Below are 27,998 nucleotides of genomic sequence, written 5' to 3'. Positions count from 1 at the left end.
GCTCCTCATGGAGCAAGGAGCCCCACGCAGGAACTAAATCCCAGAACCCCGGGATCATGACCTGAGTCAAAGGCAGACGCTTAATGACTGAGCCACCCAGGTGACCTGGAGAGAGATCTTAAGCAAGCTCCACGCCCGAGCGAAGCTCCAGGTTCAGAGCAGAAGTCTGCCTAAGATTCTCTCTCCCTTTCCCTCTGCCCCTTCCACTCATGTGTGTGTGTAGGGGCGCTTTCTCTCATAAATGAGTAAATCTTTTATAGTAAGAGCCCGATGCTTAACCAACTGAGCCACCCAGGCACTCTGGTCCCCTTAAGTTTTTGAAGTTATATGGTACACCTACATTGACATGCCTAAAGGATTTGAGAAATAGGATCCCTAAATAAATTATTACTTCCTACCACAAAGACTACTCTCACATTTGTTTAATTTAGGGTTTGCTACCAAATGATCTATGAAGATCTTCTTTCAGAGCTATCCAACCTCTGGAAATACAGTTAAGACTTTCTGGAACTATGTTTTCCAAGCCTTATCTAACAAATCTGGAACTCTGGGCTCAAGCTTTCATGGAGAAGGGATTTGCTAAGAACTGTACCCGTGGGGTACCTGGTTGGCTCAGTGGGTTAAAGCCTCTGCCTTCGGCTCAGGTCATGATCCCAGGGTCCTGGGATCGAGCCCCGCATCCGGGCTCTCTGCTCAGCAGGGAGCCTGCTTCCTCCTCTCTCTCTCTCTCTGCCTGCCTCTCTGCCTACTTGTGACCTCTGTCTGTCAAATAAATAAATAAATAAAATCTTAAAAAGAAATGTACCCGTAATAATAGACAGGAAATATAGCCAACATGAAGGCAATAAAATAACGATTTGATTGTAAAGCTACCTTAATAATCTTCATGGGCTGAAGTATTCTATTTATTCCTATTCATTTGCATTTCAAGTGGTATGTATTAATTATGGCAAAACTGCCCATTTGCTTTCAAATTAATTAAATTTGATTTTAATTAAAAACATTAATTATCAAAATAATTTTCTTAGTGTGGAAAAACTTTATTAGCACAATAACGTCACACAATAAGGGTTATTTATCAACTGAAAATGTAGGGTCACGTGGTATCAATATTCATAGTTTAAGAGACATTAAAAAAGGCCAGGTGCCAAAATGTAACTGTTACATACCATCTAAAGTAAACTATGCCACTTACATTTTTAAAAGTTAGTACACAATACTAAAATGTTGCAAACAAGACCCACCAATGAACGCTAAAAACAATGGGCAATCCTTTCCAAAGAAAACAAACAGGAGTGTAGTCTCAAATTACCTCCCCAAGATCATTTGAGGGGAAAAAAAAAACAAACAAACCTGTAGTTTTATTATTAGTAAAGAAGCAGGAACCACCATAACCCACTAACAAACATTAATAACAAATGAGTAATTAAATGTACTGATCTTGTGCCCTACGTCTTGGTGGACTGAGGATACCACATCATTGTGGTATCTTGCCAAAAAAACAAGGATCCTCAGCCTAATCATGAGAAACCAGACAAACCTAAATTGAAACACACTTTACAAAATGACCAGAACTCATCAAAAGTGTCAAAGACCTATCAAGCAGAGATTAAGAACTATCACAGATTAGGAAACTAAAAAGACCGAACTAAACTTAGAACAGAAAAAGGATATTAGAGAGAAAACTTCTGAAATCTGAAGGCCCACAGTTAACAGTACTGGCCAATGTTCATTTTATGGCTTTGATAATTTAATTACGGTTATAGAAGTTGTTAATATTAAAATAAGGTAAAAGGTGTTAGGTGCACTCTGTATTTTTTGGGCAATATTTTACAGTATAAAGTTATTTCAAAATAACAAAAGAGCCTTTGTGGACACACAATCAGGTCTGGTTTGAATAAGGCAGTAAAAAAAGGGGAAACACTCAGAGGAGATCAAATTTATTTTTAAAAGAGTGCTTCTGACAACCTTGCATCAATTTTAAAAAATAAGCGAAATTATATACCAATTATTTAGAGTAACCCACAAAACAATTCCTCATGTTCTCAATATCCAGAATATTTAACCAAAACATAATTCTACTATTGCTAGCCCTTCTGTTCTTTACACAGAAATTACTATCACTAAGGCCTCTGTTAAAAAATTGAGGAAATGACAGCTCTAAAAAACGAGAGAGTAATAGGCATCCCTCCAAAACCTCTTAACACAGAAAACACAGAGCCTAAAACAGGAACAAAAATATTGCATTCTCAGATTAAATGAGTGACAATACCATACAATGAGAGATCTAATAGTTTTCTTCTAATCTGTAATAAGGAAATGAGGAAAATGTCTAAAACTACTATTGCTGCCTCTAGTTGGAACATATATATTTGGAGGCTTTTTTCAGCCTCAGAGAAAACAGGAAAATAGGATCAAACAGATCCTTCAACTCTTCTGTTACCAATTAAACGAATTAAGTATCTTCTCCCTCTTTTCAGAGGCTTCTGAAGTTCACCTGTAGGTGGAGCAAGGGGTAAAAGATAAAAATGGAAAAAGTGGAAAAAAAAACCAAAACCAAAAAACTGGAAGTTTCCCACAGACAATAGAATCTTAATTTCATGTCACTCTACAATGATCATATTTCAATCCCTTCAGAACACTGGAACACCTTTTCCTTTTTTATTTAAAATATTTTATATATTTACTTGACAGAGAGAAACGTATAAGCAGGGGGAGTGGCATGGAAAAGGAGAAGCAGGCTCCCTGCTCCACAGAAGTTTGATACCAGGCTGATTCCAGGACTCTGACTTGAGACCAAGACAGGTGCTTAACTGACTGAGCCACCGAAGTGCTCCAAGGAACAACACTTTTCTGATCAAGCGCGGCTGCACATAAAGTGTCTGTCTAGGATCTCCTACTTCTAGGTACAAAGGTTATTTCACTGGGGCGCCCGGGTGGCTCAGTGGGTTAAAGCCTCTGCCTTTGGCCCGGTCATGATCCCAGGGTCCTGGGATTGAGCCCCACATCCGCCTTTCTGCTCCACGGGGAGCCTGCTTCCTCCTCTCCGCCTGCCTGCCTCTCTGCCTACCTGTGATCTCTGTCAAATAAATAAATAAAATCTTTAAAAAAAAAAAAAAAACCCACAAAAAACAAAGGTTATTTCATTAGGTACTGTAACTTCTTTCCCAAGTCCACTCCAACTGAGCCACCCAGGCACCGCAGTATCTTTTATCTATAGCCCTTCATCCTATTCTTCTCAATCTGAACAAAAATTCACCTCAAAAGTTTAAATTAACCTTCAAATTACTGCAAAGTGCTATGTAAAAAAGAGACCAGCATGGGGCACCTGGGTGGCTCAGTTGGCTGAGCATCTGACTCTTGATTTCGGCTCAGGCCATGAGCTCATGGCCATGGGATGGCGCCCCGACCAGGACTCCCCTCCTCACTGGCCCCAGCTCAGCAGGGAGCCTGCTTCCCCCACCCCTGCCTACTTGTGAGCTCTCTCTCTGTGTAAAATAACTAAACTAAGTCCCAAATAAATGAATAAATAAAACAAATCCTATCCTGTCTTAGAAGTTACACATTATCTTCCAAGTTATTTACACAACCGTATTAGTAACCTTATCCCCCTAGGAAACATCTTTTAAAAAGTGGTCCTTAATGATAACGGTAAAAGAAATGCATTACCAAACCTGATTTTTATAAAGGATTCACTAAAACTCTTTATAAATGGCTTCCCAGTGTGGCGTTTGAACTCACCACTCTGAGATCAAGAGCCGGATTCAACCACCTGAGCCACCGGGCACCCCTCACTAAAATTCTTTAAACTATGACCACTTACTGACTACAACTTACTGACAAGGCCATATTCCCCTGGAAGCAAAAGTCCTACATTTAAAAAAAAAAAAAAAAAAAAGATTTTATTAAATAAAGTTTTATTTATTTTAGAGATATAAAAGGAGGAAGAGCAGAGGGAGAGGGACAGACAGACTCCATGCTGTGTGGAGCCCAATGTCCCACATGGGGTCGATCCCACGACGCGGAGATCATGATTGGAGCTGAAATCAAGAGTCAGACACTTGGGGCGCCTGGGTGGCTAAGTGGGTTAAAGCCACTGCTTTCGGCTCAGGTCATGATCCCAGGGTCCTGGGATCGAGTTCCGAATAGGGCTCTCTGCTCAGCAGGAGGCCTGCTTCTCTTCCTCTCTCTCTCTGCCTGCCTCTCTGCCTACTTGTGATCTCTGTCAAATAAATACTTAAATAAAAAAAAGTCAGACACTTAACCAACTGAGCCACCCAGGTGTCCCAAAAGCCCTACTTCTCAAAATTTAAATCATAAGTTGTACCTTACCATCTTATATGGTCAGTGATAGAGTGCCATAAAACAACTTCAAACAAATACATGATTCCACTTACTAAAATTGCATTCTTAGACGAATTATAAAATATGACGAACAAAAAAGTTATACATTCTGATTCCTCTTTCACAGTAGCTGATTTTCATACATTAAAGAAAATGAAAAGTCTTAGCACACTATTATGAAAGTAAAACTACCAAGCTGAGTTCACTCCAGTTCCAACTACTGCGCAATACTCAGAAGTATCCAATTCTACTTTATTTTTTTAAAAGATGTGTTTTTTAGAGATTTTACTTATTTGACAGTGAGAGAGGGAACACAAGTAGGGGGATTGGGAGAGGGAGAAGCAGGCTCCCCAGGAGCAAGGAGCCCGATGCAGGGCTTGATACCAGGACCCTGACATCATGACCTGGGCCGAAGGCAGGCACACAACTGAAACACCCAAGTGTCCCTTATAGTTTTATTTTTTAGTCATCTCTACACTGTGGGCTTCAAACTCACAATCCTGAGATCAAGTGTCAAATGCTCTATTGACTGAGCCAGCCAAGGGGCCCTCCAATTCAACTTTAAATATTTGTTTACCCCCTAACCTCTCAAAATGCAAATTTGGTACATTCCTCCATCAAAGCCATTTTAACTGAAGGTAAGGTTCTTTCCCCTGCCAAATGTTTATTACAGTATCTGTCCATTTAAACCACCAAAAATACTGTTGTCAATAGTGATCAACAAAAAGACAGACACTAAAATATACCTATCCAACCTCTTTATACCTGGTCCAGATGAATCCAGAGCATGGTTCCTACTCCTTATTCAATGAAATACTTGAGAGAACAAACAGCAAAATGAGAGACAAATAGCTAAAATCAATTCAAAAGCAGGCTTAGAACTAGGACTCACAAATAGGTTAGGACCACACTGTAATTTATTACCTACATGTTTAATAATTTCAGGAATGAGCTATAAGAACAATGATCACTTTTTTTTTTTTAAAGATTTTTATTTGAGAGAGAGAGGGAGAGGGAAAGCATGCATGCACAAGCAGCAGGGTAGAGGGAAAAGCAGGCTCCCTTCCTTGTAGGGAGCCCAACACAGGGCTTGATCCCAGGACCCTGGCAGATGCTTAACTAACTGAGCCACCTAGCTGCCCCCACACATCACTCCTGAAAGGGTTATGGCCTCAGATACCAAACAAGTATAAAAAAAACACATGAGATTTATAGCATCATTATCTACAAACAGATAAATCAGTCAACAAAATGTGGTGACAATGGAATACCCAGGCACTTACCATAATGAAATTCAGATACTGTTGAAGACTGTAACATAGATAAACCCTGGAAACATACGCTAAGTGAGATTAACCAGACAAAACCCAAATACTGCTATTCTAAGAAAGAACCTGCATGGGTCATCTGGGTGGCTCAGTCAGTTAAGCATCTGCCTTTGGCTCAGGTCATGATCCCAAGGTCCTAGGATGGTGCCCTGCATCATGCTCCCTGCTCAGTGGGGATCTGCTTCTCCCTCTCCTCCCTGCTCATGTTCTCTGTTGCTCTCTCTCACTCAAATAAACAAAATCTTAAAAAAAAAAAAAAAATAAAATCGCACTCACATGAGTTACTTAGAATTGGCAAATTCATAGAGACAGAAAGTGTGTAATGGTGGTTAACAGAGCCTGGGAGTCAGTATAATGCAAGAGTTAATATTTAGTAGGTACAATTTCAATTTGGGATGATGAAAATATTTTGGAGATAGTGATAATCGTTGTACTATACTGTGAACGTACTTACTTGACACTGAACCATACACTTAAAATGATAAATATCGCTATGTATGCTTCATCACAAAACCACCTTTACTAAAGATTCAATGATTACAGCTGACCCTTGAACAACACAGGTCTCAACAGCACAGGCACACTTATTTGTGGATTTCTCTTAACAAACACAGTATAGTACTGTAAATGTTATTTCCTTGATTTTCTGAACATTTTCTCTTGTCTAGCTTACTTTAAGGATATAGTGTAAAAGACATAACATACAATAATATGTGCTCATCGACTATTACTGGTGAAGCCTCCAGTCATCAGTAATTAATGATTAAATTTGGGGGGAGTCAAAAGTTTTACGTGGATTTGTGATTACAAGGGTCAGTTCCCCTAACTCCTCACACAGTTCACAGGTCAACTATATTGCTACTAAGAATGTGAAACAACACAACCATTTTAGAAAATAGTTTGGCAGCTGACCACACGCTTACCAGATGATCCAGCCATTCTACTCTAGCTAATCAAATGAGTGACAGAAAGACTGGGGGGAGGGGGGTTGGGGGAGGAAGGGTAAGAGAAGGCAAACACAAAAGTGAAGATATTGATTATATTGGCTTCGTGGGTATATGCTTAAGTCAAAACTTATCAAACTGTATAGTTAAACAGCTTCCAGGTTCTGGCAATCGTATCTTTCCTTCTGTTCCCCCAACCCCAAGCTTAGTAGCTGCTTCCGGTGTTTACTAACATTTAGGTTACCTGAACGGCCCTCTCTTGGCCTTACCAAACCTGTCAATTCCTTGCATTAAATCCCCTTGTCTAAAAAAGAACAAAAAATACCATGCTAAATCATTTGTGGTGATTATAAGGTACAGACAAAAGTAAGTATTAAGGACCCCAGTTAGGAAGCCACTGCAGAAACTTCAAAGCGATCTGAGACTAAGACATCATTATTTGTCAAAATGAAGATATTTTTGTGGAAAAAGACTGGAAACATGCATGCTGTGCTTATTCAAACTTAGCACTTAGAAGTGGACGAAGCTTTATAAACATTACCTCTTCTATCATATCCCAGTAAGGTTGGAAAGCAGTCAAGATTCAGAGAAACTATCTTATGCAAGGTCATACTAACAAGGCACTGAGTAAAACCTTATGGGTAATCGACTGTTTTACCAACTTTCCAAATTAAAACTGAGACATGCGTAATTCAAACTTTAACTCCCCAAGTATCTTTAAGTACCCAAACTTCCAAAATGCCCAATTATGATTTTATCACCTCGGACTACTCATAAATTCACCACTCCCCTTTTCAGTATCAGCAAGTTCTCATCTAGCTCATGAAATGAAATGACCTGTAAGCCATATACCTTAACAAATTAAATCATTTTTGGTTTAAAAAACAAAATAAAATGCTTCCTTTATACAAATAAATTTTTCAGGGAGGGTCAAAGGGGGCTTTCCCCTCCTTTATCATTTCAATTTGCTAATCAAAAATTTTTAAAAAGGGAGGAGGATTACCTGGATAATGAAGGCTGATGTGCAGCCAAGACAGAGAATCAACATCACAGACAGTCCTGGTATACCATTAATCATTTCAGTAACCAGCAACCAGTCCCTATTTGGAAATTATTCTGTATCACATAATTAAAATTTCCCCTTCAGCATAGATCAATGGAACAGAAGAGAGAGCCCAGAAATAAACCTATGCTTATTTGGTCAATTTATGTATGGCAAAAGAGGAAAAGAATATATAATAGGAGGGGTGCCTGGGTGGTTCAGTGGGTTAAAGCCTCTGCCTTCAGCTGAGGACATGATCCCAGAGTCCTGGGATCTGCTCTCTGCTCAGCAGGGAGCCTGCTTCCCCCCCCCACCCCACCACCATCCCCACTCTCTCTGCCTGCCTCTCTGCCTGCTTGTGATCTCTGTCAAATAAATAAATAAAATCTTAAAAAGAATATACAATGGGAAAATAAACAATCTCTTCAATAAATGGTGCTGGGAACACTGGACAGCTACATGCAGAAGAATGAAGTTGGACCACTTTCTTACATCAGACAAACTCAAAATAAACTGAAAACCTAAGTGTGAGACTTGAATCTGTAAAACTTCTAGAAGAAAACAAAGGTAATCTCTCAGACCTGGGCATTAGCAACATTTTCTAGATATGTCTTCTCAGGCAAAAGAAACAAAAGCAAAAATAAACTACTGGGACTACACCAAAACAAAAGGCTTCTGCATAGCAAAGAAAAACAAACACCACAAGGCAACCTACGGAATGGGAAAAGACATTTGCAAACAATACATCCAGTAATGGTTTAATATAAAAAAATGCATGAAAAACTTACACAACTCAACATCACCCCCCCTCCAAATCTGATAAAAAATGGGCAGGGGACTTTAGATATTTTCCAAAGAAGACATACAGATGGCCAATAGACACATGAAAAGATATTCAACATGGGGCACCTGGGTGGCTCAGCTGGTTAAAGTGTCTGCCTTCAGCTCAAGTAATGATCCCAGGGTCCTGGAATCGAGCTCCACATCCACCCCACATCCACACCAGGCTCCTTGCTCTGTGGGAGCTGCTTCTCCCCTGCCTGCCACTCCCCCTTGTTGTGCTTACTTACTGTCTCTCTGTCAAATAAATAAATTAAATCTAAAAAAAAAAAAAATCTATTAAAAAAAAAACCCATACTCAACATCACAAATCATCAGGGAAATGCAGACCAAAACCACAATGAGAGATCATCTTACATCTGTCAGAATGGCTAGAATCCAAAAGACAAGAAATAACAAGTGTTGGTGAGGATATGGGAAAAAAGGAACCCTAGTGCATTGTTGGTAGGAACGCAAACTGGTGCAGCCACTGCAGAAAACAGTATGGAAGTTCCTCAAAAAATTACAAATACAACTACCATATGATTCAATTATTTCACCACTGGGTATTTACCCAAATAAAATGAAAACATGAATTCATGCACCCCTATGTTTGTTTATTTACTTACTTTTTAAAAAAAAGACTATTTATTTACTTGACAGAGAGAGAGAGAGAGAGAGAGAGAGAGACAGTGAGAGAGGAAACAGAAGCAGCGAGAGTGGGAGGAGGAGAAGCAGGCTTCCTGCTGAGCAGGGAGCCCGGATGCAGGGCTGGATCCCAGGACCCTGGAATCATGATCTAAGCCAAAGGCAGACGGGTAATGACTGAGCCACCCAGGTACCCCACCCCTATGTTTATTGCAGTATGGTTTACAATAGCCAAGATATGGAAGCAACCTAAGCGTCACCATCAACGGATGAACTGGTAAAGAAGATGTGGGGGAATGCGTGCACCCACACACACTCTGGCACTGTACCCAGCCACAAAAAGAAAGAGCTCTTGAAGTGAATAAAGTTAGGCAGAAGAAATGCTAAGTGAATAAAGTTAGGCAGAAAAAGACAAAATACCACTTCTATGTGGAATCTAAAAAACAAAAAGGCGAAACAGACCCATAAATACAGAGAAAACTAGTTGTTTCTACCAGAGGGGAGAGGTTTACGGGGATGGTCAAAAGGGGTGAAGGGGACTAGAATGTACAGGATTCCAGTACAGAATGAGTAAATCACAGAGACAAAAAGTACAGCGCAGAAAACACAGCCAATGATACTATAATAGCACTGTATGGTAACAAATGGTAGCTGAGTGTGGCGTTATGTTGTACACCTGAAACTAATAAAACAATGTGTCAACTACACTTTTTCAACTAAAAATTTTTAGTTAAAATAAAACTTCTCTATTTTTCTTCAGTGAAAAATTGAGTCTCTGACCTAATAACTCACTATGCAAATGTTCACTTTAAAACTTTGAAGATATTATATATACACAAATAATTGACATGTACGTATGAGCAAAAATGTTGTGAACTCAGTAGGCCCTTGAGGAAGAGAGATGAAGTAGACTGGGGGAAACACTAACAAAAATAATTTGTTCATTGCATAATTATATACCAAGCATAAGAATGCGATCAACAGGGTTGCCTGGGTAGCTCAGTCAGTTAAGTGACTGCCTTAGGCTTAGGTCACCCCTGGATCAGCTCTTGGGATGGAACACTGCTTTGGGCTCCCTGCTCAGCTCCAACCTGCTTCTCCCTCTCCCTCTGACCTTCCCACCTTTCCCCATCCTATACATGCTTGCTCTTTCTCAACTAAACAAATGAAAAAAATGAATAAAATCTTAATTAAAAAAAAAAAAGCAATTATCATTCTTGGATCCCTAACATCATTAAACTTATACTTAGGGAATAGGGGAAAGGGGAGGAGGGGACACCAAATGGGAATATTTGTCTGGACTAAAGCAAAATAATAAAAACCAGAGAAATTCACTACATTCTGTATTAAGTCTAAACTGTCAAAATGTTCTATTATGAAACTGTATGTCCTGTTTTAAAAAATTAAAATCTTCTAATTTCATGTTTTTGAAACTTTTACTTGGCTAATTATTATCTGTTGTGTATTTTCTTTTTGAAATTTTATTCATCTGTGACCCACTGAAACAGGATATACACCTAGGAAATATAGCAAGAGACATCTAACATCATCTAGAATTGTCAGGGATTTTCCTGGCAAACTGCTTTAGACAAAAGGGTTAAACTGAAAATTCCATTATCCTTAAAAAGAAAGAAAATTAACATATATTTATGGACAAAAACCTGAAAGCAGATTAAAAAATTCAAGTTATTTTGCCTTGCTTTCTGTGCAGTCAAACCTATTCTTCCTTTAAAACACATCTAGCACTGCCATCTGCATGAAGAAACTTGTTTAAAGGGCGCAACCCTTGCTATGGTGAGTGCTGCAAAGTGTGTAAACCTGGCAATTTACAGACCTGTACCCCTGGGGCTAATAATACATTGTACGTTAATAAGAAAATAAATAAATAAAAAATAAAGGGCGCTACCTGATGATGATCATTCCCCTCTTTTAGCAAGAGTGGCACTCATTGTATTTACATAACTTTTTCTCTACATTCATGTGTATCTTCCCACCTGCAACACTTTGATATAGGAATGTCTTTACATAGTCTTAATACCTTCTAGTGCTTTGTACAAAGCAGATACACAATGTATGTACCAGATAAATAAATATATATGCTAAGCTGGACAAGGAATACCTAACAAGTGGAGACAACAGTTTCAGAAGATTTATAAAAGTTACAGACAAAAACATACACATACATACATGTGGGTTATACAAATTTATTCCTAATACTTAACTTACTTAAAGATGATGGAAAAGTTAACATTCAAAAATCTAAGTTTATTTTGTGAGACACAAAATCTTAAGACAGGAAAAGCCTCTCAGGATTGATAACGTTGAAAATAATTATAGAATAATAAATTAATAAAGCACTGAATTTACTTTCTGATGTTTTACCTTAAAAACAAATTACTAAATGCATTGTGCATTGCTGCTGTTGTCTATCTAGAGTTCACAAACATTCTCTGGGAGATTTACATGTTCTTTTTAAAAAAGATTTTATTTATTTGGGGGGGGTAAAACAAAAGAGCGTGCATGCAGGGTGGGGGGCAGTGGGAAAGGGACAAGCAGACTTCACACTGAGTGTGGAGTCCAATGCTGCGCTCTGTCCCATCATCCCAATATCAAGACCTGAGCTAAAATCAAGAGTCAGACACTTCACCGACTGAGCCACCCAGGTGCCCCTTACACGTTCCCCTAATAAGCATGTGAAAGATTCTAAAGGTTTTATCACACTTTTTTCCTCCAAATAATGGCAACCATTATGTGAGCAGTAGAGTTCACTTCAGGTACTTATTACTAGTCTTGAAGAGAAAAACCCAGGGAAAGGTGATTCTGATACATCTTCTTTATAGATACAGTTGATCTTTGAGTAACATGAGCTTGAAAAGGACGGGTCCACTCATATGTGCGTTAAAAAATATATATACACAGTACAGTACTGCAAATGTATATTCTCTTTGATCTTCTTAGTAACATTCTTTTACCTAGAAATGTTACATAAGAATACAGTATGTAATATATAATATGTACAAAATAGGTGTTCCTCAACTTTGTTACTGGTGAGGCATGCAGTCAACAGTAGGCTACTAGCAGTTATGTTTTGGGGAGTCAAAAGTTATACATGGATTTTCAACTGCATGAGGGGGTGGTGGTGGTGGTGGTGGTATTACCCCTAACCCCTAGGCTGTTCAGGGGCCAACTGTACTGTTTGCAGAGAAACAAAGAAGTGTCTCACCAACACAGAATGGAACACATGAATAAAACAGACCTCTCTTTTAAGTCAGGCAGAATAATCAGCACTCCTCTCTCCAGGTTTTTTCAAACATGATAGATTTTTTCAAAGTTAACAGTCTTATGGACCCTGGAGTATGTGAACGTTTGATACGGGAGCTACTGTGACTTCAGGATAAAAACCCAAACATACTACTCCCATTCACATAGAAAACTAAAAATGCCAAATCCTCAGGGAGACTTAATTTTTTCAGTAACAAATAGAACTGTGATTTTGATAAACCAGTATCATTTCTAATTGTTTAATTTTAAAGCTGGAAAAAAATGTTGAAGATCATCTAGTACAATCCTTATGGGGTAACAGGCAAGGGTATAGTGTACAGAAACAGAAGAGGGGGCTTAATCAATAGCAGCTGAGGAACAAGAACCACACCTAGGTTCCCTCTTAGAGAGCAGTGATGAAGTATGGAGATCTATTGGGGCCACACAGCCGAACTGTACTCATTAACTTCCGAGGTCACACATCATCATCCACCTAAAATGGTTTCAACCCCAAGTAACACATTTAAATAGGAACCTTTTATGGAGGCACTATTCCCCACCCCACCCCCGACCCCCATCCCCTTACTGTCATTCTTACCCTGTGGTTTATGGTACAGTAAGGATACTGCCATTAAAAACTGTCTTATTCACCACTGAACATGCTAAAAAGACACCAGCTTTCTAGAGAAAAGACTAGATGTGTAAATCCAGGTCACTCTCCCACCATAAAAATGACATGAGTATTTCAAGTGAAATACTTATTCAAGATCAACAAAGAATGAAGACATAATAGAAAAAAAAAAAATTGCCACCAGTAGTAGCATACTCCCCATTATAATGTCCAGGCTTATATTTATGTATTTTTCAGAGATTAAACAAGTTAGTGATATAATGCAGGTCACAGAGGCAGTTATAGGAAAACTGGAAGTAACTGTATCAATATACTCCAAGAGACTAAGCTTGCTCCAAGTTTCTTAAACTAGGACTACCTTTACTGAGATAGTGTAAGGGCAAAAGTTAAATATCAATTAACAGGCATCATCACATCTTCATTTTCTTTTCTCTTCTTTCCCTAATTTAGAAGCTAATCTCTTCTAAAGCAGGCCCAGAATTCCCAAAGGTAAAGCTTTGTGATTTTTTAAAAATTTTAAGTAGGCTCCATGCCCTATGCCAACACAAGGCTTGAATTCACAACCCTAAGATCAAGACCTGAGTGGAGATTAAGAGCTGGACACTTAACTGAGCTACCCAGACACCCCAATCTTTGATTTTTAAAACTTTGTTTTTCCTTTGCTCTGTTAAGTTTATGTACTATTTAATGTGCTACAATACTTACTACTCATCAGTTATTGTTTGGCAAACTTAAAACCATGTATAAGAACACATACTCAAAATTCATTCACTTCATTAATGGTACTGATTAACCACAGGCTGATATGTATTTTTTTCACCACAGCATCTACTGTGAACAGTTTAACCCCTCTGGTCTCCTCTCTCCCCCAAAGAGTAACCTTTTTCTTCTCCGGCCCCCAAATATAAATAGAACCTGCCTTGCCAATTGATGAAAGCAGTGATCTCCATCACAACTATTAAACTACCGAAGATTTAACACCACAGCCACCCTGCCCAATACTCAACTATAATAAAAATGCCCAAAAAATTCAATTCTGAATTTACAATTCTTTGAAACATTTTCCTACCTTCACACTGGTTCCTTGGAAGAATCTTCCACCTTGTTTTTATCACATTTTCCAAAATTTGTAGACCATAATACTGAAAATTGGAGAATAGAAACATGTGAATATATTGTTATAATACTGGCAACTTTCAGGATTCACAAATGGACAGACATTCACACATTTACATCTAAAGTTTCAAAAACATTATGCTACCAAGTTTAATTACATATATTAAACATGGATCTATTCACCCATATACTGAATTTTCATGCATTTTCCTCATTTTATTGTTTACTACTCTATTTAATGTCCTGCTGTTTATACATGCTCACACCAGGAGGAAGAACCAAATAAAAAGCCCTTTAAGCAGCCAAATGGGCTTATCTGTAGAAGGAAAAGTAGCAGCCAGATATGAATTCACAGCATAAATGACTGCTCACAGGCTCACGTACTTTAACACGACCAGGCTCCTAAGAATTTAGCAGCTTGGATGCTCTCAAGCTTCCTACCATCTTCTAGGAGTTGTAAGCTCTTGGCCAAGTATTAAAGTATTGTCACAGATACTTTCTATAGAAAGTGTTTATAAACATCTCTGGTGTGTTACTTAAGGAGCAGCAAGACAACCCACGGGTTTAATTTTAAATTTTAATCCCACCCTTACAGTTGCTATTTCTACTAATTTAAAGATAAACTTTTGTGCACAGTCAAAAATACACAAACGCATGTTGCAATCTGTTTTTACCTTTCAGGTATTCCTTCCTAAATATAAAAGTCTTAACTAAAAATGTAAGAAAATAAATACAGATACCACTTTCAAGCCATTTTGTCCCTCCTGCTGATTACTCACTCTAAATAGTCAACAACATTCACAACAATTTATAATGCTATAGGAGTTACTACCCAAAATTATTACCATGACCAATTAGTGTGGATAGACAGGAGGAAGAAAAGGGACAAAACTGTTGTGGTAGGTTTCAATTACCTGAAATAGGGAAGAATGAACTATAATACCTGAAAGGTAAATTCATTCATATATAGACACAGAACCTCAGATTGCAAGTTTTGGCTGAGAATAAGAGTTCATCTTTAAAATGGTTAGTCATCACACAATAAAATAGGAGCATTAGTATTTCAACCAAAGGGATCATGTGAATGCTCATTTTATCCAAAGCACAATATAGACTGTCCCAAACTACATTGTGCTCAAATAGTAAATGTTTTTGCTGTTTTCTTTCATTTTAACATTTCATACTTTTAAAGAAAAATTTGCCATTTCAACTAAAATCCTACATTTGCACAACATTCCTTAAAAAGACTTCCAAAATAAAAACAAGGCCAAAGCAAAATTCTGAAATTACAAATTTGATACCATCAAAGGGTTTCATAATCAGCAGTAAATACTGAAACTTTCTAACCTGTTCATTTACAATCCCTTTATAGGTCTAGGTCTCAGAAAAATATAAACAGGCAAAAAAGGTTTCTGATTCACTGAAATTTTAAATTAACTTTTGAAAACATACTACCCTAAAAACTTTTAATTTTATAGAGATGAAATAACACTGTCAAAGTTACTAAGTCAAAACAATGCACTTCTTACAATATATCCTCTTATTAATTCTTAACCAATTAAAAAAATCTTTAAAAAACTAAAAATCCACCATAAATACACCAGTAAGCAGCAGTAATCCCAATGATAATTTCACCCTATTTAACCAATGTTTTACAGCTTATGCTATTACCCTGCTTCCTTTATGTTTGATACTTTGTTACCTAAATTTACTTACTAACCTCTACTCCCCTCTCCAACTGTAAAATGATAGCATTAGCTTGCTGAAGATACAATTTGCATTTTTCTTTCTGCCAACACGCTGAGGTAGTAAGCTCAATAAAAGCTTTTCACAATTTAACTCAAAGGAATACAAAGATCGCCATCATAATATTCTAAACCCCAATCTCACCTAAACATTAACACTCCACATATGAAGAGAACTCACATTTTTTGAAATTGAGTATTTTTGGCTAAAATAATTTTAACTGCTAGCCAAATCTAAGGGCCAATGATAAATGACTATTTTGGAAATATCCATACATAATCCAAGTATCACTCTAAAGAATTAATCACATTTCTGCTTTACATTTCAGGACTTGAGAAATCCACTGCTGAGTTATGAAGATGAGGGACAGATAACAGCAAAGACTAAATGAAAAAAATAAATGCATGAAATGATCCCTATGGCAGAAATTTCTACTGAGCCCTTAGAAATACTTATTTTATGCATTGAATTCCCCTTTCCCCCCCACCGCCCATGAAACAAAAACAATTGATGAACAGAATTCAGTTAAAGGGAATCAAAAGGGTAGACCTTGTGGAGGCCTGCCGTCAAAGCCTAGCTGTGTCAGTTGCACAGGAAGACACCCCTTTTCTTCCTATTACAAGCAATCAACATAATGGAACATTATGATTAATATCAGGTAGTGTTAACATCTTTAAAGAAAAAAAAATGATTGCATAAAAGCCAAATGTCATAGTGCATAAATTTAGCACCAAATAATTTGTAATTTATGTAAATTGAAGAATTCTTTACCTGTTGCTTTCTTTCTGTTCCTCTAATCATCTCATTTTTCACAAGACAAATTTGAGTTTTTAAAAATACTGTTGATAAATCAACTTAAACATTAGTAATGTCTGTCAGTATAAAAAGCAAAATTTACCAGGCAAGCAAACAGGCAAACACTATTATGTTACTTAAGGTTAGCACTTTGAGGAAGTTCTGGACTGTATTTTTGCCCTAAAATTTACAAGATGTCAAAACTAATTAGTATTTTAAAACTGTTAATTAATACAGTCTGATTTCAGAAACAGATGTGAAAATGGCTATTTTCTGTTTTAACACAATGTATAACAAGTGGAAATCTTGTGTGTATTAAACAGAATGCCATGCATGGTATTTTATTACTTTCAGTCAGTTTAAAGAGAAGTGTGAATCATCAAGCCTAAAACAGTCAAAACACATTTTGATCAACCCTTCTGTTCAAACTAGGAAAAAAGGACCCAAATTATAACATTTTTCAATTGCAAATAAAAACTGAGTGCTGTCCCATTAAAAGCATTGGTACCATGGAGCAGGGTTTTATGCTGCCCACACAACTTGGTGTTGGTGCCTAGCCTGTATTATTATATTGATTACTTGCCTAAAATAATTCCTCTGATGTTATGTTTCATCTCTGAGTAACATTCAGAATTTATGCTACTTAGATCTGTATACATACTCTAAAAACAAAAACAAAAACAAAAAAGCAAGCAAAAAAGCCACCTTGCATACTAGTCCCAATTACAAAACTTCATTCATAATTCTTAGGACTATTTGCAAGAATTAATTCTATGTTTAAGACTAAATTTTGAAATAAGTTAACAATATTAAATAATTTGAGATAACAAATGCAATACTAAAAATGAGATACCTTCCTCAAAGTTTATGACTGGAAGAAAAGAAGAAATAATGGATTTTAAAACCACCACTTGCTTACTTTCGTGTTCATATTCTGTGAAAATTCCAAAATTGTGTCGACTCTTGTCCACGCATCAGGATGCTCCTTTAAATGTGTCAGTACTTCTTGAGCCATTCTTTGCTAAAATATTATATGAAAATAGTTTTAAGCTCACTTGTTCTTTTTAATCATTCATTAAAATGGTATTGAGCAAGGCACAAATCCTAATATGACAGTGATTCTACTAACTTTCTGAAACACTCAAAGAAATAATTAGTCCATACAGAAATAAAATGTATCCATTACCACTCTTAAACTTCAATTTAAAACGGGAATATATCTCTCTGAAACAGAGTAGTTTTTTTTGCAATCTACTTTATTTAGCATTCTCAAAATGGAACTTAAAACCCAACCAGTACTAACAAAAATTTCTCTAATGTGAAGTTCTTAGCACTTAACAATGAAGTGAAAGCAACATAAAAAATTTCATTTATACTTAAATAAATAATGTAATAGTACTCCCTGCTTTACAAGTTACCAAGATGTCTCCAACAAACCTCACCTATAAATATGTATTTCATGAAGAAAAAAAAAATAATACACATTTTTTTTTCTTGGGAAAACTGGTAAAAACTGAGTCTAAGTAAGGCCACAAACCCCAAATACCTGTAGATATATATAAAACATGAAGACCCTGAAACCCTTTAAAGTCTCTTAAATTTACTATAAATATACCTTTTATCCATTCTCTGAAAGTCTTCTGAATTTCATATCAAATCCTATCTTATTTTGAAAAATTTCTGTTTTCTGGGGCACCTGGTTGGCTCAGTGGGTTAAGCCTCTGCCTTCTGATCAGGTCATGTTCTTAGCGCCCTGGGATCCAGCCCTGCATCAGGCTCTCTGCTCAGCAGGGGGACTGCTTCCCTACCCCTTACCTGCCTCTCTATTTGTGATCTTTGTCAAAATAAATAAAAATCTTAAAAAAGAAAACTTCTGTTTTCTTAATATTTAAGAGCTCATGTATTTGAGAGCGAGCAACCATGAGTGTGCAGAGAGGGAGAGCGAGAGGGAGATGGGCAGAGGGAGAAAATCTCAAGCAGACTCTGCACTGAGCACGGAGCTGACGGGAGTGGGTTTGATCCCAGGCCCCTGAGATCATGACCTGAGCTGAAACCAAGAGTCAAACATTTAACCTACTGGGCCACCCAGGCACCCCTGTTTTCATCTTTAAAATGCAAAACGAGGAATAATAAAAACCTATATAGCCAACATCTACAATGAACAAATGTTAACACTTTGCTTTACTTGTACTTTTCTTTCAAACATAAAAGATCTAAAACTTATGGAAATCACCTTTATACCTTTTCTCCAGTGCCATTTCCTTCCTTTGTTCCTTCTTTAGAGAGAATGACTTTCATGAATTTGGGTTCTTTTCCTGTCCATTATTTTCTCAGCACATGCATAAATTTCATGGATGATACAGTTCTGTGGTCACTAAATTTTATATAAATAGTATACTATAAAAACACTACGATCTGCTCTTTTCATTTGACACTTTCCCTTAGCTTTATTGTAAGGTGTAATAGACAACTGAATTTTAGAGATCTAGCCATACTGACACTATGTATCTAGCCTCTTCATTTTAACCATTATAGTTTAATGATATGAACACATTTTACCAAAGGCTGTTAATTCTATTGATTTTTTTGAAGAACAGCTTAATCTTTTCACCTTTAAAGGCAGTTTTGTAGCTCAACTGGATCCTCCCTAATTACTTTCCACCTAGTTCTATCACATGTAAGTAGAAAGTTTGACAATTTTCAAGTATATCAATTATCTTTGTTAGACTGATTCAACTTGATCAAGGCTTTAATTCTACAGGTTATAAAGCAAGCATCAAAGAGGGGGAAAGATACATTCGCTCTAATTTGAACCATCTCTGACAGACACCTCAAAATCTTTAACTCAGGTTTTATTACAATTTACAAAGAAAAAAGTTCCTTATTTTGGCTTTGATGTTAAGAATTATTTTCCTTAGGTAGCAGATATAGTGGTTTCCCCATCAACCAACTAGCAATATACACTGCTTACTGTTTAGAAGAAAACTGAAAATACACACCCACTAAGTAACGGGTTTTTTGTTTTGTTTTTAAAGATTTATTTATTTGACAGAGAGATAGCACAAGTAGGCAGAGAGAAGGGAGAGGGAGAAGCAGGCTCTTCACTGAGTAGGGAGCCCAACGGCGGGCTAGATCCCATGACCTGAGCTGAAGGCAGGCACTTCACGGACTAAGCCACCCAGACGTCGCTAAGTAGTGCTTTTGCACCTTGACACCACCACCAGAATCACCATAGAACTTGGAAGAAAAAAACAGCTGACTGGATTCCAACGTACAAGTACAGGGTTAGAGCTAGAGTGTAAGCTCTTAAAATACATATTTTGATTAGATTTTGTTAAGGAACTAACAGTTTTAAGGAGTTGTAATTATGCTATATAATGACAAAAAGCAGAAATAATAATGATCTGAGTTACCTAGGGCCAAAGCACACTTGATCAATGTTGTGTTTTTTTTTAAACTTTTATTTTTTTAAAAGATTTTATTTATTTATTTGACAGACCACAAGCAGGTAGAGAGGCAGGCAGAGAGAGGAGGCAGCAGACTCCCCGCTGAGCAGAGCGCCCAATGTGGGGCTCCATCCCAGGACCCTGAGATCAGGACATGAGCAGAAGGCAGAGGCTCTAACCCACTGAGCCACCCAGGAGTCCCACTGATCAATGTTTTGATTCTCTCCCAAAGAATATCTAACTAAATCTATTCGTTTCTCACTAGCTATACTTGCACATAAAATGGTGACAAATACCAAGAACATGAGGTATATCAAAGATCCATGCCTAGTAAAAGTTACTTGGTCACGATACTCTATTAGAGGTTTTGAAATGATGCCAACTGTACACAGAAGTGAATACTCACCTCACTATTATCATTAACACGGCATAAATCATGTCATTTCCTTTTAGGTGTCGTTTTACTCTATGAAGTCACTTCTAGAATTTGTATCTTAGTCTCTATTTTGTCCTAACCCCACAATCCTTACACAACATTCTTTTATTAACTTAGAACTCCAAGAGGGGTTAAGAAAATACACAAAAGGAAACTAAAGAAGGAGAAAATTTGGTATCTCCCTGTGTTACTTACTGAATGGTGAAAGTATTTTAGTTGCTAAGCAATAGATTAAGAGTTCAAGTCACTTAACACAGCATTGGAGAAAACACCCAACTCTTCAATGTATTTTTCCCCTGCTGGCTGCCTAACTTGGGTAAAAATAGAAAAATACTTAGAAGACAGTTCTAATGTTACAGTGTTAAATATCCTTCTATACTGCCCATTTGGACATAAGCTCCAGGTATAGATCAAAAAGCACCACTCTAACAATCTCTTCCCCTCCAAAATTAATATAATCATTAAAAAAATTAGCTTCCTCTGAGTTTTAATGTTTAATTAGCATAATTTCTATAGCTGCCATTTTTAGCACATACTCTATGAAATTGAAAAAAAAATTAAGAAACCATACTGTATTTTAAAACAATGAGTTTGCACCATATGCTTAATCTTCTTCGTTATACTTTCTAAAGTACCCTTTGAACAGTATGAGTTTACCATATGAGGTACCATAACAGGTGCTTTTACAAAACCTACTATCTTCTAGTCTCTTGTAAGTAAGTTTGTAGCTGACACTCTAAAGCAGTAACTAGAAAACTTAACTGGACAACCAAGATATCCATCACTAAAAACATGTTTTCCATGACAGCTTTTTTCTTTTTACTCATAATAAACCCCCAAAGAGGTGGCATATGAAAAATCCACTAGAAGTGTAAAGATACACCTTTAGAAAAAAGGTTTTTTGCTGATTTTAAGCTCTAAGCCTCCACTTCCTTATCTATAACAATGAAAAGTATCAGTTTGCAATTATCTTTATGTAACTGAACTGTCCTATAAGTAGACATAACTCTTACTTTTGGTAAAGCTTATTTTGCCTTGATAAATAGAAAATTCTTTCCTAAGTCTACATTTTATTTAATCAAATTTAAAACAAATCATTAAATCTCAATAATGTGAAACATTACTAAAAGCAGTAGCAGCACCACCACCAATATATATATAGTTTTTAAGTCTTTTTTTTTTTTTTTTAAAGTAATCTCTATACCCAACATGGGGCCTGAGCTCATGTCTGTGAGATGGACTCACATACCCTTCCAACTGAACCAGCCAGGTACCCTACCACCAATATATTCCTCATGATAAAAATTACTGTTACTTCTTAGTTATAAGCCTAGAAGAACACTGGTCTCTGTTTATCCTCATACTTTTAGATGTTTTGAGTTATGTTAAAAAGAACAAAGATTTAAACAGCAGTAGCAGCTAAGTGATGTGACAAAATTAAATGCCCATCTTTCTAATGGCTACAAGACTTGAGCTTCTAATATATTCACAGTTGAGCTGAACCTTACTTGTATACTTTCCTCCAAAAGCAGCTGCTTTCTACACATACGTGTTAGAATAAAATGAAGCTCGAAGCTCCAAGTTGAATTTGGAGCACAAAGAAACTACTACATTGTGTGTGTAATACATATAGATGGAATACCTTTTCAGGAAGGCTTTTGGAGACAATAATGTGGACCAAAAGCCCCTAGGAGTTCTAAAACTGGACCAAGCTTACAAAATCTGAAGAAAAATTTTTACCATTCATACAACTTTCATGGTCCCCCTTTCACTTTATATACACACTTTCTCTTTTATACACACACACACACACGAAAATAATGTTGGATTTCAGAAGAAATTGAAGTATTTATGCACATGCTAGTATTTATACATCATGCTTTTGGACATCTATAAACGATATAATTTCTACCTTTCAGGTTTCTAAACAGTACGATAGCACTCAGGGTTTAAGTATGCAAATATAAACTAGTATCTTGAAGATATAATTAACTTCCCATGTACCAACCAGACATCATCTACTAGGAATATAGTATTTCGGTAACAAAATTTTACTGGTTTTTGTCACATCACCTCAAGATGTTTAAATCCAACAGAAAATTTCACTCATTTAAAACCCTTCATGTGATTAACTCCACAGAGTGAAGAATCACGATTGCCCAGTTTCTTGTAACATCAACAACTAAAAAATTTATGAATATTCCTGTCTTGTCTAACATTCAACTGGCTGTTTAAAAACTTTAATCTGATCAAAACATGGATTATGTGTAAGGTAACTGCCTACAGTAATTGACCACTTTTACAAGTCTTAAATTCAAATAACTTAAGATGCTCAGTATTGTTGGACTCTTAAAAGGAGTTTTATCAGTGAAGTATTTCTGTAATTTAAATGTTTCAAAAAATACAAGAATCTTTTAACTCCAAATATATTACATACACAGAAGATATACAATCTTTAGTATCTATAAAACATTTAATACATTAGGCTCGCATTAGGCTCTATCTTTCATTAAACTGGCTAGTTTTCTTAAAGACAGACAATAAGAATATATCCAAAACATCTCGTTCTAACCATGTCAGAATATAATGCATATAATACAGTTTCTCCAGACTGCTTCTCACTGGTTAATATATAGTTCCAATTTAACATAAACTATGCAACTTTATAAAAAGGCGGTAATTTAAAATTTTATTATAAACCGAGTAATACCGCAATGATGTTAAAAAGTTTTGCTTAACTACTTTACCTGGGCTCCTTCTCCATGGTATAAGCAATTCACCACATTGTCTAGAAGGTTGATGTCCAGTTTTTGGCTGAAATCGAGCAGCTGACGAGCTGCATGGTCTGCTAACATTGTCATAATTGCTGGCATAGATTACTGTAAATAAAGAAAAAAAATTTAAGGTGCCTATGAAATTTTGGTATTACCAGTCAGAAACTTTCTACTCAAGTTATTTTACTTCAACCATGTTCTTACAAGTATTATAATGAATATTTTTAGAGACTACCTAAGTAACAGTAAAAGCAATTAAATGCTGAGATACTTAGCCACTCCATAACTGTTTTTGTTAAGGTCCATTCAACTTTTCTAGTGTCTGCTTTATTTTTTTTCTAGTGTCTATTTTAAATTACCAGAAAAATCTCACTGTTCTACTAATATTTAAATAAAATTACTCCTAACCTGTTTTAATGGAACCATTATTAGAAATTTATGGCCCTAAAAACTGAAACAGTTCAAAGTCTTAATCTAAGATTTTTAGGTACAGATAAAGTTTAAGTGGATTTCCCTCTTCCTAAATAGGGTCTTCTATTTCAGTAGGAGCTCCCTTCCCTGTGTATTACCCTAATTTTTAGGATATACTGAAAAAACAGGAAGATGCTAAGAGCTAAATGTGGTACCCAAGTTTTCTTACTGTATATACCAATTACTAGCAGAACTTAAAATTTCTATATTCAAACCATCTATTTGTTTTTCAACACTCAATGAATTTGGAGGTTAAAATTCCTTGAACAAACGTCTAGAAAAACACTTTACAGTAATAACTCAAACTTTTTTTTTTTTTTAACTTCAAGGTATTCACTGGCAAGGTAAAAAAACTGTAAAAGCTTGCCAACTATTTTCCAAATAAGAACAAATTCTATGATAACAGAAAAACAAACTTCTTCACTTCATATAATGCACTGGCTAACTACCAGCTCATATGCAATGCTATCCTTTTAAGAGGATTCTAATCCAAGATGCTGGCACACATTCACATTTCTTTTGCCCAGCATTATAAAAATCTTTCTTTTGCTTTTTCTTCAAAGCCAGTGCCAATTAAGTCTGGCTGGCTAAATCAGTACTCCTTAACCTTTTTGGGTCAAGATGCCTTACAATCAGAAGAACACGACAGCTCCTACTAAATTTTAAAAATTCACAATTTTGTATAAAATTACAGAAAATCCAGGACACCCTGAAAGCCACGCATGAAACCTCAGGTTAAGAACCACTGGTTGACTGCAGTTAGACCCAACAAGGTTGGCAGGTCATCTCCACCTCCCCCCTCTTAAAAACCTTCCAGGATCAGGAAATGGGTGGGATTTGATTACATTATGTTTGATAGGAAAAACATTATTTCTTGGCTATTTGAGAGCAGTTTTAAAATGTTAACAACACTGGCAGCAATTTCAATTTTAATGCAAATGCTTTACTTAATGATAATGCCAACTGCAAAAAAATTAAATATAAATGGTGAGTCAGTAAGTTAGAGATAATGTAGAAATCGAGAAATTAAGAGTTCCAAGAATTTTGATTCCTCTGAAATCTTTCAGCCCATTACTGACACCAATACTAATGAGATCTCAAACATTTTATAGCAATTACTAATGTTTTTAATACCGAAATACCTGACACGCATCAACAAAAATCTGACCTACGTATGAATATAAAAATGGAAATATATATATTCCACCAACCTGTATAATTTCTTGCATCTTATACCATAAAATTTTAAGGATCAGAACAGTCTTAAAAACTGAGGTTGAAAAACAATGCCCACAAAGCACCAAGATCTACGTATCAAAAGTTTTAGATTTTTGGTTAAAAACTGAATGAACTTTTCTCCTATGCACTCCTATCATAATTTAATAACCCAAACAAGAAAGAACAATTTGACTATAAAAAGTTTCATTTTCAAGTACATTGTCTTTACAAGAGTTCTTCGAGCTAAATTCTTGTGAAAAATCAGGTTTAAAATAAAATCTCGTGCTAAATAGAGTAGTTTGCCATTCTCAGAACTAGCTGCTATCTTCGAAATGACCTACCTAATCTTGAACTGTACAGAAATGGCGGCTTTCTGGTCAATGCCAAGCACATTTAGTCCCCCAAATCAAACAGCTTCCAAAACATTCTTTCCACTAACAGCAGTGTCCCACACGCTTAAGATACACAATCAGGCAGATAGCAAACAGCCATCGGTGGGAGAGCGTGAAACCACAATCGCTTTCTTTTCTCCTTGGGACACTCAATCCTAAAATCCACTCATTGGACAGCATATACAAGGGATTATCCAGCAATGTGACTCTACAAGTGACTACCAAAATACCTTCACTGCCACTTCAAACTGAATAAGCAGGCAGCTACACACTGCCAGCTCCCATGCAAACCATAACCGTTGCTTTATGATTACTAAGTAGTAGGTCAAAAAACAAGTCGCTACAAGGAGAGACTGCTACTTAGATGTGTGGGCAACTGCCTGCTTCATTCAGTAGAAACACACCTCACTAAGGCCCGCCCTCCCCTCGCTTCCCACCCGAACCGATTTGCAGCAGTTCTAACTATAGCATACCCTAGCACGCACTCACCCCGCCCATACTCGGAGGAGGCATTTAGACCAGGCGCCTGAAGTTCACCGCCCCATTCTCAATGCAGCATGGCCTCTGCGTGATCAGAGGAGGTCCCGGCTAGGCAAATCTTTAAAGCTTCCTCTACTACACCACTTCTTCCCACCCATCCCAAACTCGGAGACATCGGAATGAAGGAGAATCAGGGCATCATCCACCGTACAATGCCAGCAGTAAACGATCTGGTCACTTAACACACTCAAACCTCCCCCCCACAACAAACTACAGCACGAAATCCCACTTACAGAACCCCGAACCAGCAACTAACCTTTCCTATTTCTAAACCTAGCCTGCAAAAAAACAGATTTCGAGTTTCCCTGCAAGAGGAGGAGGGAATCGGCAGCCCCTCCCTCCCCCGATCCCAAGCTCTCCACCGAGGGGCCACGTGATGCAGGCGGACGTTTCAATGCTGCTGCACTAAATATTTCTGGAAACTTCCACTCCTAATAATTTACAGAGATGTTCCTGAAATCACCCCAACTTCTCGCCAGCCCCCTGGGCTGGGGAAGCCCTTCCACCCCCACACCAGCCCCGCTTCACTATCACGCTCCTCGCCTTCCTCCACCGCCACCCGCACACGCGAATAACCCAGCAAGCGCTACCCTCTCGCGGCCGCCTCCCCGCCTCCATCCCCCAGCGGCAGAAGCGGCTCCATTCAATCGCAGGCTCTGCTGTGGGCCCGCCGCCGCCTCCCGGGCTCGCCTCCCGCTGCTGCCGCCGCGCCCCACGCCGGCCTCCTCCCGCCCGGCCGCCGCCCGACCCTCGGCCCCGAAGACACAGTCGACTTACCCAGAGATTGAACCAACTGCTTCTTCTTTCCTTGTCGGGGGATTAGGGCGAGGGAAGGTGGGGAGGGGGGAGAGGGGAGGAAATCAAGGTGGGTTTCACAGTTTTCCCACCTTAAAAAAAAGGAAATTAAAAAAACGAAGATAAGGGCAAAAAAAGCTCAACAATATTTACTATTTCAGGGATACCCCCCACGACACACACCCACCCGCCCCCCCCCAAAAAAAGGAAGGGGAATTAATCCGTGGAATAAATGCTCCCGCCTGGCTGGGGAGTGAGGGAAGGGGGAGGGGAAAGGGGTCAAGTCCCAAAGATTCAGCCCCAGGGGGACCCTCCAGCCACAGGCGGCAGCAGAAGCGGCAGGAGTAGGGGGTATAGAGTCCACAAGGTCGGGGGACGCTCTGCTGCCAGTTGCAGTCCGACTCCCCCCTACCAAAATACAGCTCCCTCTCTCACGCGGCTCCGGCGCTGGGCCCCCCCACCCAGGCTCGCCTAAACTTTCCCCCTTCTCCTGCTTCTCAGCGACTGGTGGTTCCCCCCTCCCCCTCTGGGTGGTTGCACGGACTGCAGCAGCAAAGACTGGAACAGGCACCGCCGCCGGGGCTGTAGCTACTGTTGCTCTTGCTGATGCTGTAGCTCCCGCTGCTCCTGCCGCGGCCGCTGCAGCCGCTTCTCCCCCTCCTCCTAGTGCCTCAAACTCGGAACCGGTTGAAACCGGTTCAGACTGGGAGATTCCATCTCGGTTGAGTTTTCAGCCCATGGCGCCGCGGAGCGTTTGGAACCTGGGCCTCCGCCCCCAGCCCGCCTGCCCATTGGCCGGTCCCAGCCACAGCCGCGCCATCAACCTACGTCTTATTGGCCAGATCGCCCGTCAATCCCACCTCAAGTCTCCACACGAGCCCGCCGCTTCGGCCCCCGCCTCTTTCCAGCAGCGATTTGCCTGCAGAGTGGGGGAGGGGAAGTGGGGCGGGTCGAAAAGGAGCATGGAGGGGGGTGGAGGAGGAGGAGGTGGGGCGAAGAGCTGAGCCCAGCTGAGAAGAGAGCGAAGACAAGCCGCGCGGAGGATTGGTGCGAATGACCTGTCAATCAAGTAAAGGCCGCCCTCGACTTCCCGTCCCCCTCCTGCTGCTCCCCCTCCCAATGCTTAGCCCGCAGGCCCGGCCTTTCCGGCCCGCTCATTGGCTGGGCGCCTTTGGTGACGGAGAGGGTGGGGCGCAGCTTGTGAGCTAGTGGCGGCGCGAGTTTGAGCGGGGCGCGCGGCAGCGTTCGTTCG

General features: G+C 38.4%; 1 protein-coding gene across 4 annotated transcripts in view; it reads right to left on the bottom strand.

The window, feature by feature from the left end:
• XPO1 (exportin 1) overlaps positions 1 to 27,505 on the bottom strand; it is a 46,948-nt gene extending 19,443 nt beyond the window's left edge. Inside the window, exons 1-4 of one of the 4 annotated variants that reach the window (XM_032873835.1) lie at positions 26,729 to 27,505; positions 23,304 to 23,435; positions 17,594 to 17,695; positions 14,087 to 14,159 (exon numbers count right to left, since the gene is read on the bottom strand). In XM_032873835.1, the coding sequence (XP_032729726.1) occupies positions 14,087 to 14,159; positions 17,594 to 17,695; positions 23,304 to 23,429 (301 nt within the window). In that variant the 5' untranslated portion in view covers positions 23,430 to 23,435; positions 26,729 to 27,505. Of the gene's footprint in view, positions 1 to 14,086; positions 14,160 to 16,428; positions 16,493 to 16,650; positions 16,891 to 17,593; positions 17,696 to 23,303; positions 23,436 to 25,900; positions 25,921 to 26,728 lie in introns of those variants that run through there. The other 3 variants (XM_032873836.1, XM_032873838.1, XM_032873837.1) reach the window with 3 other exon arrangements.
• Between the last annotated feature and the right edge of the window lie 493 nt (positions 27,506 to 27,998).

The sequence above is a fragment of the Lontra canadensis genome, unplaced genomic scaffold, assembly GCF_010015895.1.
Source record: "Lontra canadensis isolate GAN:19392208 unplaced genomic scaffold, GSC_riverotter_1.0 scaffold50, whole genome shotgun sequence".
Lineage (NCBI taxonomy): Eukaryota > Metazoa > Chordata > Mammalia > Carnivora > Mustelidae > Lontra > Lontra canadensis.
Note: the sequence above shows the minus strand (reverse complement) of the source record. Positions and strands in the feature narration are given on the sequence as shown.